This window comes from Poecilia reticulata, linkage group LG14 (assembly GCF_000633615.1).
Source record: "Poecilia reticulata strain Guanapo linkage group LG14, Guppy_female_1.0+MT, whole genome shotgun sequence".
NCBI classification, from domain to species: domain Eukaryota; kingdom Metazoa; phylum Chordata; class Actinopteri; order Cyprinodontiformes; family Poeciliidae; genus Poecilia; species Poecilia reticulata.
In genome coordinates this window covers 23,992,089-24,007,331 of record NC_024344.1, presented here as the reverse complement: position 1 = coordinate 24,007,331, position 15,243 = coordinate 23,992,089, and the positions used below count along the sequence as shown (strand labels likewise).

Here is a 15,243-nt window from a genome sequence, read left to right as displayed (position 1 = left end):
ATCCATCCATCCATCCATCCATCCATCCATCCATCCATCCATCCATCCATCCATCCATCCATCCATCCATCCATCCATCCATCCATCCATCCATCATGATTCTAACCTGCTCACCTTCTAACATGGAGACAAAGAGATGAAGTTGAAAGTTTTTTTCTAATTTTCTAAATATATCCCAGTACAACCTCATAAAAAGCCATCCTGTAATTTCCAAATATTAGCATCAAATATTTGATTTCCCAAATAAATATTTAAACATCTGAAAAGTTTAAATCCGAGTTATTATTCGGATGTTCTTTAGGAATCCAAATCATCATAGACACTAAAATAAAAGTAACTCCATAATAAAACTCAATATGAACCAGTTTCTGTTGACCAGTGAGCACAATGGAAAAGCTTGAACTGCTGACCAGGACAGCAGGATCACCAGGATTGCAGCTGTGAAGTTTAATAAATCCTGGCTGCTAAAGTCTGTGCTTTTCTCGGCTTTCAGAGCAGCAAGAGAAAAACGAGTAATGATGGCCAATTTTACAGTGAATTTCTGTGATTTTAGCAGCTTTTTCCAGGCTTTTTCACACTGCTGCTGATGGTACAAGGTCAGCTGGTGCCAGAAAATAAAAAAATGTGATGCAATCAAATATCTCTCTCCCTGACTGGTAGACTTCCAACAGATTATTTGCCTCTGCAAGAGACAAAACTAATTTAGTCTATGTAAATGTTAAGGTGGCAAACCAGCCTTCCTCTTCTGTCACTCCTGAAGTAAAAGGCATGTGAGATTTTAATATTTCTTTTTTTTAATAGTCAACTTCCAAGAAAGTAAAACAACATTTTTTGAGCTTCTTGAAAATGGAAACCTGGAACTCACATCTGGGACAATGACGGTGAGTTTAGGGTTGAGTGCATGATACACTTTGCCAATTGCTCCTTTGTAACACCAGAAGGGGTTGTAGTCCTGACTGTACTTGGTGTCCGAGTCACGGACCGTGGTGAACACCTTGTACCAGGACGTAGCGTTGGTGTACGTCTCTGGGACGCAGTGCGGTGGCTGCCTGCACAGGGAAACACAAAACACACAATCAAGTGATTTGTTGACTTTTGAAGCAACCATTTCACAATGAAATATTGACTTAGCATCAATGAATCAAGTTTTTTTGAAAAGGAACTGAAGGAAGAGTAAGTGGGAAAAACTGGGAAATCCGAGTAGATTCCAGGCACACTTTTTTTGTCTCAAACATTATTTTTATAGGAGCAGATTCCAGGCATACTTATTCTCATATTGCAGTTCATTCAGTGGATAATAAGCATCTTGCAGGGCAGGAGAAGCTGGACCAATAAACAGATTTTAAATGTTTCTCTTAAATGACAAAAAGTGAAACTGAAAATATAATCTACTTTAAGTATTCAATTCTAAGAATAAAACACCACCCGACATCAGAATAAATCTGCTAAACTCAAAGGTACAAAAATATTGTGGTTTAATTTATGCATTTATTTATTTTTGTTTGTTTCTACAGTTACTGTTTAATTGCAGAAAGCTACATCACATCCCTGAGGTTTTCTAACAACCTGGAGCATGTTTTTACTATTTTTTTATTACTATTTTTATTTACTTATCTATAATTGTTTGTTTTTTGCTTCTGCAAATTTACAGCAGCATATCTGATGCTACGTCTGACGCATTTTCCCTCTCATTTCAAACTAAAGCTGTAGCTGTTCGCTGTGCAGAAAGACGGATTAAAGCAGAAAGATTTGCAGGTGTTGAATTGTTGACGAGATCAAACACCACGACTACATAAGCTGTTGGTAAATCACAGAGGAGCTGTTATGTGGGTTTAAAAGAGTGAAAAAGCAACCCTGGGGTTTTATCCTACTCTCAGGGATGGATGGAGGCAAAAAACATGATGCAAACTTTTCAGAAACAAACCCATAAAATAACAGGAGAAGAGACTCGTGGAGCTTTTAAATGTTCCTTTAATAAATCTGTAAATCCTGCAGTTATAGCATGAATATGCCTCAATGAGATCATTTTTATAGTTTTGTTTCTAAAGAGGATCTCAGGACCCCCAACCTAATGACTTGTGACTCATAGTATGGTCGGCTTAAAAATAAAATCTCAGATTTGTTTTAATACCAAATCCAATTTTAATTTTCTCACTTTTTTTCTTTAAGAAAATAATAAACAAACAAAAAAACTGCCTTTTATTTCAGTAATTTATTCTGTAAGTTGACTTGAATTGAAAGTCAAAATAAATAAAAGCTTCTACAGAGTTTGGTGTTCAGTGTCGTCTAATCCAACTTAGCCGTAGTTAGCTGGGCTAATGTTTTGATTAGCGCTTTAGCTTTTGTTAACTTTGAAAACATTCAACACTCTTAGCTTCCCCTAAATAATTTTTTTCAGATATATTCTAAAAATGCTAATTCGGTCAAGTAACGATACCATCAGTTGTTATAAAAATGCTAAATATCAAATATGACTTAAAATAAATTTTACGTCGTAATTTAACACCTTGAAATTGAGCCTCTGTCTCTTTAAAAACTCCTGCTCTTTTTGAAACTCGACCTGTGATTTCATGTTGTGATGACTTCTTGAAGTCATCAAACATGGCTCCTCTATTAACCCTTTAACAACTTTTTTACTAGCGTTGCAATGAGAAGTAGCCCGTATAATGAGCTCAGCAGACACGCAGTTCCACCAGGTGTTTGCTAAAGGCTGCTGGATAGTCTGAAGGAGCACACTGCTCTGTGAGATGGAACTTTGGAAATCTGCAGTTCTGGGGAGGAGCTGTGTCTCGAAGGTGCGGCTAGATCCACCCAGGCGTTTTGCAGAGCTAAGTGGTTGCCATCTCCAAGGATTTTTCAATCCTTGGAGATATCTCCAAGGATTTGGATCCAAGGATTGGAGGGAAAAAGCACTTTTCTGCTTTTTCCCTTATCAAAAGCACACTCTAGGTATGCTTTTGATAAGGGAATAACATAGTAATGATAATAAAATTATTTAAAACTAAATAAAGTTGATTTCACATTACAGTCCCTTTAAATGGAAGATGTGACGTAAATAGGATATTTAACTTCTGATTTATTTAATAGAAAATAATCTGGAAATACAAGCATTATTTTCTACACATATGCAGACAGAGGAGAGGCTAATAGCAAACTGTGGGAAACCATCCAACTCACACTGTGACTGGGAAGATATTGCTGGCTGCTGTGATGGTCATGCACGTGCTGAACACCACCTGCTCACAGTGGCCGTGCAGCACGCAGTCGTCCGAGTTCCAGGACACGGGCAGAGTGAACGTGATGTTTATTTCTTCATGGGCTTCCCGGCCTGAAATCATAGACACCACAGCAAAGCGTTCTTTAAATGCCAACATGTGGACCTGAGGAGACTACTCAATCAATAAACTGCATAAAAGTTTGCAAGAGCAATGTTTTACCTGCTTTTAATGCAGCAGCAAGTTGCATAAGCAGAAAAACTGAGAGCTTTAGCAACAATATTATTAAACTACTTCCTTAATAATGAATGACAGACTGGGTTTGTGGGCTTATGCAAGATTTATTTAATGGAAACAGAACTTAAGAAGATTATCAGGTGGACTACAGGATATGACAGAGGGTTGAAAGGAAAATTAGATGGAGACTATGGAGCAGCGACTGAGAAGTAATTTGATAACCTGCCAAGCTTTTTAAGTTACGTTACAGTTCATAAATCAGAAGATTTGTTAGAGAATAAACAGCATCATAAATTCCCGGGAACCCAGACAGAGTCATCAAAATCTATAAAAACCAACCTATTCTCACAGGAAGCAAGGTAGTGGCAGTATCATTGAGTGGATTGACGACATGGATGGAGTGAAATAAAGACCAAAACTGAATGACAACCTGAAAAATTCTCCAGAAAAGATTGGAGGTTCCCTTTCCGGTGGGACGATAACCCCAAACAAACAAGCAAAGCCAGAAAGTAACAGTTTCGATCTGATGTGTTCAAACTGCGGCTTGATGCAGCCACAGCAGAAACTCTGCTTCACCTCCAGGGTTTCAGCTCCATGGTCAAGTTTCTGCCTGCAGATGCTACATTTTCCCACATTCCTTCACTTTCCCACAGCGGATTTTATCTACATGCTTGCAAAATGTGTTTGACTCTGAGTGTGCGTGACATTTAAAGCAGTTTTAAATTTGATAAGAGAGAGAGAGCAGGCTGACCTTTCCCAGGAAAACCACCTTCATCTGAGCAGGCTCATCCTGTTGATGTTAGATTAAATCCACACCGACGCTAAATATTTGCACGGCTTTCTATTTGCTTTGGTTATCCGTTTTAAAACACGAGTTTTAGATGATAAAGTCAAATCATTCATCTACAGTTGAAACCAGAAGTTTACATACACCAGGCTGAGTAAAAAGGTCTGCCTTGGAATAGTGTTAAAGTATTTTACTGTGACGAGCTGTGAGCAGAGAAAACCGAAGAAACAAAAAAGTTGTGAAAACATTCACTCAGGTATCGTACCAGGTTTGTACATTTTTCCCACAGTGAAATTCAAGAACTTTTCAAGGAATTTCAATGTAAGCTTTGAAACTTTTCCAGCACCACACTTTAGAGGTAAAAATAATACAAATGAACTAAAGATGATGTTTAAATTTATTACTTTATATAATGTATTAATATCTTGTGCTGGTATTTTACATCCTACAGCAGGGAGAAGGAAAAAAATAAAATAAAAATTTATGTTTTGAAATGTCTTTCACATACACCCTATATGACCCTGAATGGTCCAAGAAAGTCACAAAAAAATCTCTGCTAAATATCAGAAATCTTAGCAATAATATTTTGTAAATAGGAATTATTTTGGTAACTCTAACTGACATAAGACAAAAAAAAGTTTAGTCTGATTTACCTTAAGATGGTGAAAAAAATGTGTTGGCATTTTTTAAATTTTCTTTAAATCTTTGGTTTCAATTATAAGTACCGTTTTCCAAATTTAGACTGCACATTATTATAATTTTGAATATCAAGCATTTTCCAAACCTTGAAATTCAAGCATTTTCAAGGATTTCAAGCACCTGTGTGATTCCAGTACATATGCTGCCTGAGAAACTCTCAAGACATTAAAGTCTACAGCAGCAACTAGAAATGAACCAATCAGATATTAATATCCTGAAATAGAAACAAAATCTAGATCAGATGTCAGAGACAATGTGCCAGATCCGCAAGTGCAGATCTGTTCTGTCTAATTCTATGCTTTGTGCTCTGAGTGATGTCATGCTTTATTATTTCTTTTACATTATATTTAGAATTCCTAATTACACTTTCTGAACCATTTGAAAGTTTGTTGCTCTTTATTTGTACATGTTTGAACAAGGTAGTCAACCTGTTGTTTCTTTATTATTTAACATTGGTTGTTCTACTTGTATGCACTGACTGAACAAATTAAACTTGTGTTGTTTGACCAAGCTTGTAAAGCAATTGGTGCATTTGAGTGTGCTGTCCTGGTGCAGATTTATCAAACAAAGTTGTTATTCAGTATATCTATGTGTTTAGAAACGGAAACATTTTAAGTCAATTCAGCTGTTTTTCTGTACAGATCGTATCGGCTGGTTCTAAACCTCTGATATCGGTAGATCGATGCTTCCCTATTGGGAAATGAACCACAAACAGGCAGCATTGTGTCACCACTACACAATGCTGCAGTAGCACAAAGTGTAAGTACAGAATGTGCATAAAACTATGTTGATATTCAACTAATGTCAAAAAAACACAATTTCAAATTGCAGTGTTTCCATTAAATAAGAAATGCAATTAAAATCACATTAACGCGATAAGACATTTAAAACATTCCACACCATCATCCTTCAGCTCCTTCAAATCGTCATCTTTGTGGTTTGCTCCAGTGTGAACATCCAGTTGTTGATCACATGACTCGTGCGATGAAAAAAAAAGTGATTTCATTGCAGTTTAGCAAAATACACAAATTTTGATACAGCCAAAAAACAATCTCATACTAGTTCAGAAACTTTTTTTTAAATTGGCGTTTCCATTAAGCAATTTTATTTTCCAAATGTCGAATTGCGCAATTATAGGGTTAATGGAAACGCAGCTATTGTTGGTTCACTGTATCCAAATAAAGTCACCTGACAAACCCAGACAGAAGGAATGAATTCCATCCATCTATCTGCACACCCACCTGACAGGCCGACCTGCTGCCCCAGCACTGTGGAGTACAGGTGGGTGATGTTGCGGGAGTAGCCTCCGAACGGCCGCACGGGGTCCAGCGTGAGGGTGATGGAGACGGAGATGTTGATGGGACCCGAGTCCTCCAACAGCAGGGGGGGCTGTGTGCTGGAGCGGGCCTGGCCGCTGGTCACCACTAGGCTCTCTGGGGTGGTCGACTCGTTCAGGCCGTGTTTTATCGTCTCGTTCTCCGACACACAGAAGTCCAGGTCGTTGAAGCGCAACAGGAACGTGTTCCAGTCCTGAGGCACAAATATAAACTTATTAAACTAATTGAGGTTTTCAGCACCGAGTTGTTGAGATTTGCATCCTGCCTTCACTGAAATGCAAATCCTTCATGCACGCTTCTGCTGAGGGTGTTCAGACACAGAACAGCACAACATCAGAGTTTGCTTTCACTTTCTGCAGTCTGCACTTACAGCTTTACACATTTACAAAGTCAATGAAGCAAAGATCAGAGTTCGTCCACTTTTCCCCATTAAACTGAAAAATTCAAGCACTTTAAGCATTTCAAAGTAAGTTTTCTAACATCCCCAGATCCACTTTGGAGATAAAAAATATACAAATAAAGTAAAGCAAACAGTTTTAATACGACATTTATTGCTGTTGTTAATAATGTGATGTGATAGTATTTTACATTCTGCAGCAGGAAGGGAGAAAAAAATCAAAAATAACATTTTATATTTGGAATAACGCAATACTTTATATAGAGATTAAGCACTTTCCAAACTTTGAAAACACCTAATTGCAAGAAAAGCTTCGAAAAAAAAAAACACCTAACAGAAATTCAAGTATTTTCAACACTTTCTAGCACCTGTACAGACCCTGAAGGTTTCATACACTTCACTCTAATTATCCTCCTAAAATGAGCAACTTGAAAAGAAACATTTACAATAATTAAATGGAAACAGTTTTTTAAAGAGTGGTGTGGATTTGTCATACCTCTGTGAGCTCTGGAGACTTTATCTCCTTAATCTTGAAGAAATATCCGATGGTCAGGAAGGCAATGGCCACCGCACTGACACTGATCATGAAAATGACCAGAGGTGGACGGTTGGTGATGTAGCCTCTTAGGTTTTCTATGGGATTTAGCAGGTAAACCTACAAAAAAAAAAAAAAGAAGAAACATTTCATACTCAACATATTAAAAGGTGTCGACCAGTTGGAGGTCACTGGACTATATTAATGGTATGAAGGTGATTTGATCAGTGTGCAACAAAAAATTACTTTGTTAATCAATTATTCTGACAATTCACCAATTAATTGGGGATCAAGCACTTTTTCACTGAACTGCATCTCTGCCTCATTAATTTGGAAACTTTTTTCCCAGTAAGCTGCTTTCTATTCATCATCGCATCCTTTTGCTAGAGAAAGATCAATCACAGTGACAGCCACAGAGACACTTCCTGGCAGAAACTAAAACAATGACTCAGTTTTGATAAATGGTTTTAATGTTCAACACTAAAAAAATAAAGAGTCTGCTCTGAGAAGTTACCACTCCAGCTTTATTGTTCCATGGAAGGAGAACAATTAGCATAGCAGAGCTCTGCCACTTCAATGTGGCTTTGCTTTAAACGACACATTATCAGCAAGGAGAATCAATAACACAACCTAAAACTGCAATTAACTATGCAACTCATATTTTCTACTCTATTTTACGCAACTACAAAGCCATAAACAGTAATATTACCATATTGTGCCAACATTTGCTTCCCTTTTTAGACAATTTTCTTTTTTTTCTTTTTCATATTTGTATGTAAACATTTGTAGGTTAAATACTATATGGACTGTCAGCAAAAGGTTTCTATGATGGCGTATTAGAAACATTGCAGATAGAAAAAAAGGAGCACATTTCTTCAAAGAAACAAACAAACAAAAAAAAATCAAATTTTTAAGAATAATCTCAGAAATGATCCAGAAAAAACAAGGACATTTCCCAGTTTGAAAGGTAGAAAACTTGGAACCTTAAAAAAAACAAAACAACAACAAAAAACAAAACAAAACATGGTTTCAATGTTTAGGTTTCAAAAGTAGAAAATTGTAAACTTTTGAAACTCAGGAATCACCAAGTTTTTCTGCAGAATTTGAGAGTTTTTGGTGGGAAATAACTCTTTTTATTCTACCTCCATTGGCTCTAATACGACATTGTAGATTTGAAGTAATAATCACAAGATTTCAATCCAGGAAGGTATATATTATAATAGATGAACAATATTATTGCTATAAATGTTGGCATCAGCCAATATTGGTGATTTTTTTTTTTTTTTACATATCGGTATGTACTTGTCTGATAAGTAAAACAGGGCAGATACCAACAACTGATATTTATTTCCATCTTTTTGCCGTTTGTGTTTTTTCATTGTGTTCCAAAGGTAGGAAAAAAAATATAATGCAGTTAAATATATCAGGTATCAGTCTTAACAGTAATATAAATGCCTCAGTGCATTCTTATATTATTTAGCTTAAAAACTGCCCCAGTTATGATAAAACAAGGAGCAGCATTTGATTTACAGACCTGAGCAACAAATGCAAGTTAATGCCCATGTTTATATGTGGCTCATATTTCACAATAACGATGACAGGACTGGTATCTCCAGGGTAACAGAGAAGCAAAACATGGCATACACAAAGACAGGAGAGAACAAAACCAGCAGCTCCATTCAATGCTGCACACATTTATCAACGGCTGGTTGGAAAAGCTGTTTAGACGGAGCATAGGTCAGGAACAAAACCTTTAAATGAAGCCATAATTCATGGAAAGTGCTTAGCAAAGTATTCACATCCTCTTGAACATTTCCACATGTTGTCAAACTATGACCTCAAACTTCAATGTATTTAATTGGGATTTTATGTGATAGAGCAAAACAAAGTAGTGCAAAGTTATGAAGTCAAAGCTGTCTAAGCTGAATAAGCTAATATTTTTTTGAAATGCAATTTTAGTTAGACAGACTTCATAATCTGTTTTAATTACTGTTTTGGTTGTTTTTATAGTTTGGATATTTAAAATGTTTCCCCAGGTCCGGTGTTAAATATTCTTTAGGAATGCAAGTTTTATTGATCTTTGAGTGGGAATACTAATATAACTACTGTTTTATTAGTTGGAAATTGTCTCAATAAAACAATATTACCATTATCACAAAAAATTTGAGGAACAATTTATCTTATAGCAAAATTTGTTATTGTGACACAACATGCATATCCCACTAAATGAAATCCAGTTTAACCCATTTGTTTTCATGGATGCGTGTCATTTCATCAGTCACCAGACTGTCATACAGCAACAGCTGTCAGTCAGAGGCCTCTTAAGGTTAGTTGGAAGACCGACTGCTCCAGCATCACCACCCACAACCACTTTCTGAATATACTTGGATGATATGAGATTTCCCTTTGGGGTAAATACTAATTCAAATTTGAAAGCAAGGGAATATATGAATACAGAAAGCAAGGCAATAGGCTAATTTATAAGCCTTGCATGTCTAGTGTTACAGATAAAAAGAGAACACGATCTTCTCATCTATTGGCTAAGACAAAAATGACACTGTTACCCAGGTTTAAATATTAATTAAGCACCATGTTTAGCTAGTTTAGTCAAACAATTGTCGGGTTAAACTAGCTATCGGCGTTGCTGCAAGGACCAAACTAGGCTCCAGACAATGTCGTGCGTGATAAAAGTTAGATAAAAAAGCTCGCCACTCACCATTTTTCCTTGTTGTGCAAGCGACGGGATGCTAGGTGTAGCTGGGAGGGAGCGCTGAGGGCCACAAAAAGGGCTGCGATGTCGCTAGCTAGGTTGCTGCAACGCAGCTAGTCTCCTCTAAATTTACCGCCGAGAAACAAAAGTCTGCGCTCCAAGCTTTCAGCATACGAGACAACACATATACTGCTTCCCATTCTTCGCCTTTAATATTTCCGCGACTCGTCAGAGAAACAAATATTCATCTTTAGGTTTGGAATAACGTCAACATCTTCCTGCCGACATCTGATCCGCGCGTCCTCGCTTTGCGTAGGGAGAAGCGTCGCGGTCTCGTTATTCCCGCACGATGTACGCTCGAAAATTTACGGTTGACTGTAGAGGACAGAGTGGAGTATGGAATTTACGTAGCGAAAACGCATTTAGCGTGTTTACAAACGGCTGGGGGCTGTGGTTGCGTTAAGTTACCGTGGGAAACCTTAAGGTCACCGGGAACGGGACACCCAGGCGGCTCTGTATTTTTGTGCGGTGTTTATAGTTGGACTTTTTCTGGTTTTGTTGAGTTTATATATTTCTGTAGCATCATTTGATAAATTTAAAGTGCATTTTCTGTTTTATCATCTCTGATTCCCGAGACTCTTTGAAAGCAACGCAATAATCACTTTTTTTTCAAACATAAATATGTATGGAGACCAGCGCAGTATTTATATCTTAAATATACCCTGGTAAAATTGGGTTTTAAGTAATGATTTTAGCTAAATGTTTCTTCCGTCTAAGCAATGTTATTTGAAGTTCTGATTTGAATCTAATAAAGAATCTTTGCAGGGGAGGAGAGGGGAGTCTACATTTATTTTTCTTTTCCCACACCATGTTCAATTTTCCATTGTAAATATCGTATTTCTGCCATTTTGATGTGTAAACTTGACCAAAACAGTTTACTCTTTAGCAACAAAACATGAGATGTCTAACTTTGTCAAAGCGACAAAACAAAAGGGATTTTGTTTTGCAAAAGAAGCAAATAACTCAGAATATCGACCTTTTATTTTCAGAGAATAGCATCACAAAATGCATGAATGGGGAATGCAATATTTAACATATGAATTAAATATGAAGAAAATTAGCATTCTGTTTATCATCCCTCTGTATTTGTATTATACATGTCAGAGCCTGCATCGAAACAGTTTAAGACATTTCAGTTGCAGAAAGTAGTTTAATGTTATTTTATTTTGAAATGAGATTTACATCAACACTTTGCCAACATTACCAACCAGGCTGATAAGTTTTTTTGTTTCTACTTAAATGTTTACCGTTTCAGCCTTAACCATTATTTCCTCCGCTGCAGCAGAGGGCGGTATGGGTCCGTTCTGCCACACATTTCAGGCTCGTTTGTCTGTGGTCTGCGGTTCAGCTTGTAGCTAGCAGTCTTGTTTTTTTATTACAATATGTACAACAAGTTACGTAAACAGTAACTAAACGAACGATGAGGTTTAAGGAAGGTAACAGAGCAAAAATTACAAACAGGAAAGGGATGCAAATAGGAAGAGGTTACAAACAGGGCAAGGTTAAATACAGCAGTTAGGGCAGATTACATGAGAAATTCTTTACAAATTGTAGTAGTCTTTAAAACTTTAGTATTGGTACAGTATTTAAGAGAATACAAATATGAAGAAACATAGGCATAAAAAGCATTACATTTGGGTTTCAATTTAAGAAATTTGCTGTGGATATTAAATGTATAATAAAATTAATTTTAGGAGTAAAAAAAAATATTTCCAAAATATTTTGAGTATATTGTAGCTAGCAGTTACTTTGTGTTGCATCAAGCTAATGAACGTCACACTGGGAGTTACCGGATTTTAGTGCCTTATCCAATTAAAATGAAGTTACCAACATCTGGTTTGGCACAAACACAGTGACTCATTGTCTGCGCGGTTTTTCAGTTGTATAATCTTGGGAGAATTTTTTTTGTATACGTAGCATAATTTTAGCATACATAACATCTTATGTCACAGCGTTATGCGACATAAGATTTCACATAATGTAGTACATCTTATTTTAAGTTCATGAACAACTTTTATTTTGTAAATGCAAACCGGAAGTACTAACAACTATATAGTAGGTCTAAATACACGACTGACACGGGGCAGTTAGCTGGTTGCTAAACAACAATGAGGAGGTAGCAGATTCAGTTGTATCATCTCCTTTTACGCATCTTCTACACGGTACAGTAAAAACATTCAAGTGTAATTATCGGCTAAATTTTAGATAATGTTCAACAATGTCATGTTTTCTTTATTTTGTCACGTCAGTTGTAGCCAATACAGGACAGTGTCTAGCTAATGCTAACTTCCAGTTGTCTTTGTAGCATTCAGCTTACTTTTATCTTTAAGTCTTCGCTTAGAAAATAAAAGACCTTGACCAAAAAATACATTAAATTAGATGGCTACACTGTCTAAGATTCCTCACTAGGAATACTAATGTTACCACATTTATGCTGAATTTCTGTGCAAGTGAAATACTAAGATTTCAGTCAAAACAGCGAAAGACAGAAAAATAAATACAAGTTTCATAAATTAAATCTTCATAACAAAAGATAATTTAGTTAAAATATGAGGTATATTGCAAACAGTATATCAAATGTTTAAACCAACTTTCTTCTGTGGAGTTTGGCAGCTTTTTCCTACTCTTAAAGTTTTCAGAGGATTGTGTGTTCTTTGTAACTTTGTCATTAAAATGACATCCAAATTTAAGAGATGAACCAGTTTTGTGTTAAGACAATAGTAAACTTTACAGAGTTTTGTTTTAAGCAGCAGTAAAAAAAATTTTAAGTCAAATCTCTTAAAAAAAAAAATGACTTGACTTTAATTGAGTGCACAAGTTTTAATTTATGAATTTTTTGTTAAATCTCTGAGGGTGAAAGGTTATACACAGCCTCAAATATAACTGCATCCTCTCTGATTATTGGATATTTGTTCTTTTCAACTTGTTGATAAACCACATTTTTTTGTTACAGTTGCTACACTCCTCTCCTAATTCTGACCACCTTTCATTTGTTTTGTTTCTTCCAGCTACTTTCAGTTTGCATCTGGTTCTTACTCATGTTTGATTAGAAACTGATCAAAATTATCATCTTCTGTAACTTTGTTTTTTTCTGGCTCCAGTCCCAACTACATGCAGAGACATCTTATTTTCTTGGTTCAGAAGACTGTCTGTGTGGGCCGACGACCTTTTGGTACACTAATCCGATGTAAACAACCTTCAACGTTTTGCAGAACATTTGTAATTTCATCCACCTCTGATCAGCAAAAATCCTTAGCTTCCCATAAACACCATCTTCAAAAAAGACACGCTCCCTGGACTTCAATTTGCCGGTGCTTTTCTGAGTGGCCAGATATGTCGGAACAACGCTTCCTTGTGGAATACGCCAAACGTGGCACGGCGGGGTGCAAGAAATGCAAGGACAAAATCCAGAAGGGCATCGTGCGCATAGGGAAAATCGTACCAAACCCTTTCAGTGAGTCTGCTGGCGAAATGAAGGAGTGGTATCACGTGAAGTGCATATTTGAGAAGCTGGAGAGGGCAAGAGCCACGACGAAGAAGATCGAGGACCTGACAGAGCTGGAGGGCTGGGAGGAGCTGCAGGACGAGGACAAAGAGCTCATTAATAAACACGTTTCAGGTGCAGCAGAGAGCCGATAAATCACCTACTGCTTAATCTAAATCTAAACAGGATGTTCAATTCATTTATCTAAAATTAAGGCCTTAAAATGTCTTATTCACTGGAGAAAATGTACATTGACCTGAAGTTAATAAAAATCTCATTCTCTATAGGTTAAACAGGCAAAACGCAAAAGATTGAGTTATGTGCAGACATTTTCACTCGGTATGTCTCATTACTCAGCGCGATCAAGGCTAGCAGTAGCAAGCTGTTTATACTTACTAGCTAGCTAAAGAGTCATTAGCAATGTGAGAAGCACAAATCTGCCTAGAGACTACAGAAATTTCAGTTTTGCCTCCTGCATTTCTTTTGTACATCTGCTGGGATATAGGCCTTACATTTTATTCATAGTGGTCTTTATAAGCCTTACATTTGAGCAACCTTGTTAAACCACTGACTTTTTTCCATTATGAATCTTTAAATGTTGCTAGTTCAAGATTTGTCATCTTACCTGGTAAATCAGCAGGTGTATCAATAATACATACCCTCTACACTTGGCGTGAGGGTTAACTTCTTAACCTCTTGGTAGGAAAAAAAAAAGTTTGGCTTCATAACATCCTTTAAGGTTGAGGTGAAATTACTGAGAATCAAAACATTTATGAAGGCATTTAGAAGTTATTCTCTTAATCAAAATTTAATGCTCGAGTCTTTTTTTTTTTTTACTTGTCAAACCTCTTGTTTTGTAGACCTTATGGCCAAAGTCAACGCAAGTCCTAAAAAGAAGGTCCAGGCCAAGTTGAACACCACTGGTCAGCTCATGGCGCCCCCTGCTGACCCTTCTGTCAATGCTCCGAGGAAGTTTTCTGGCTTCACAGGTAAAATGCATTCACCCTGGATTAACATAACTGAAGTGTCTTTCAGTGCTGCCCTTACCTGAAGTTATATTTTGATGATGCGGTTTAGAGGAATGACTTGGAATTTGCTGTAAACATAATCACAGAAATGCAAAGTTTTGGTTAAAACAGAATTAAAACTTTGTGAAAGTTAAACAAACGGCATTAAGTTTGAAATTACTTTCACACAAATGGTTTAGACATAAACTGGTCACCAGGGGCTTCAGGTACGAAGCAGCTGCGGATTTTCCCTGAATCCTGTTGGCCGCCTAAACGGACCAGAAGCAGTTGGATCCAAATACATTTCTTTTGTACTTTTCAATCAATGTGAAATTGAAAACGCATGAGGCCAGTCATGTGAAAACACATGACTCCACCCTTAACATGCCCATGAATAAGCAGATATTCTGTTCAGTATTGCCAAGTTGGCTTTATTAAAAGCAACTTTGGTCTTGTTTGTTTTTTCTTTTTCTGAAAGTCAATTGCAAATGTATTGAGTTGAGTTGTTTTTTTTGGGTTTCCTTTTGAATGTGAAGATGGTTATTTGGGTTTGACTTTCTTCAGAAAAATGTAAAACCACTGTAAAATCTTTTGGATTTGGGGGGTTGCCAGTTTAGATTTTTTGGGGGGCTTGTTTTCATAGAGCTGGTTGCTTGTTTCTCTCGCAAGATCTGGCAACACTGATTGTGTTTCCTCTGTGTGATTTTTTTTTTTTTTTTTTTTTTTTTTACTGTTGGTACAATTAGAACATGATTCCTTTCAGTTTTGAAACTTT

At 36.7% G+C, this 15,243-nt stretch overlaps 2 protein-coding genes across 6 annotated transcripts in view; one reads left to right on the top strand and one right to left on the bottom strand.

Annotated features, from left to right (window-relative positions):
- tmem248 (transmembrane protein 248) overlaps positions 1-14,741 on the bottom strand; it is a 21,726-nt gene extending 6,985 nt beyond the window's left edge. Inside the window, exons 1-6 of one of the 3 annotated variants that reach the window (XM_008428507.2) lie at positions 14,650-14,741; positions 14,509-14,557; positions 7,169-7,327; positions 6,180-6,468; positions 3,178-3,328; positions 866-1,049 (exon numbers count right to left, since the gene is read on the bottom strand). In XM_008428507.2, coding sequence (XP_008426729.1) covers positions 866-1,049; positions 3,178-3,328; positions 6,180-6,468; positions 7,169-7,258 — 714 coding nt within the window. In that variant the 5' untranslated portion in view covers positions 7,259-7,327; positions 14,509-14,557; positions 14,650-14,741. Of the gene's footprint in view, positions 1-865; positions 1,050-3,177; positions 3,329-6,179; positions 6,469-7,168; positions 7,328-9,923; positions 10,300-14,508; positions 14,558-14,649 lie in introns of those variants that run through there. The other 2 variants (XM_008428505.2, XM_008428508.2) reach the window with 2 other exon arrangements.
- The window catches only part of lig3 (ligase III, DNA, ATP-dependent), a 17,649-nt gene continuing 14,158 nt past the window's right edge, over positions 11,753-15,243 (top strand). For all 3 annotated transcript variants that reach the window (XR_001777286.1, XR_535440.2, XM_008428509.2), the window contains exons 1-3: positions 11,753-12,139; positions 13,072-13,596; positions 14,322-14,450. Coding sequence is in view for 1 of the 3 variants with exons in the window: in XM_008428509.2 (XP_008426731.1) it covers positions 13,089-13,596; positions 14,322-14,450 (637 nt within the window). In the remaining 2 variants the exon portion in view is untranslated. The remainder of the gene's footprint in view (positions 12,140-13,071; positions 13,597-14,321; positions 14,451-15,243) is intronic.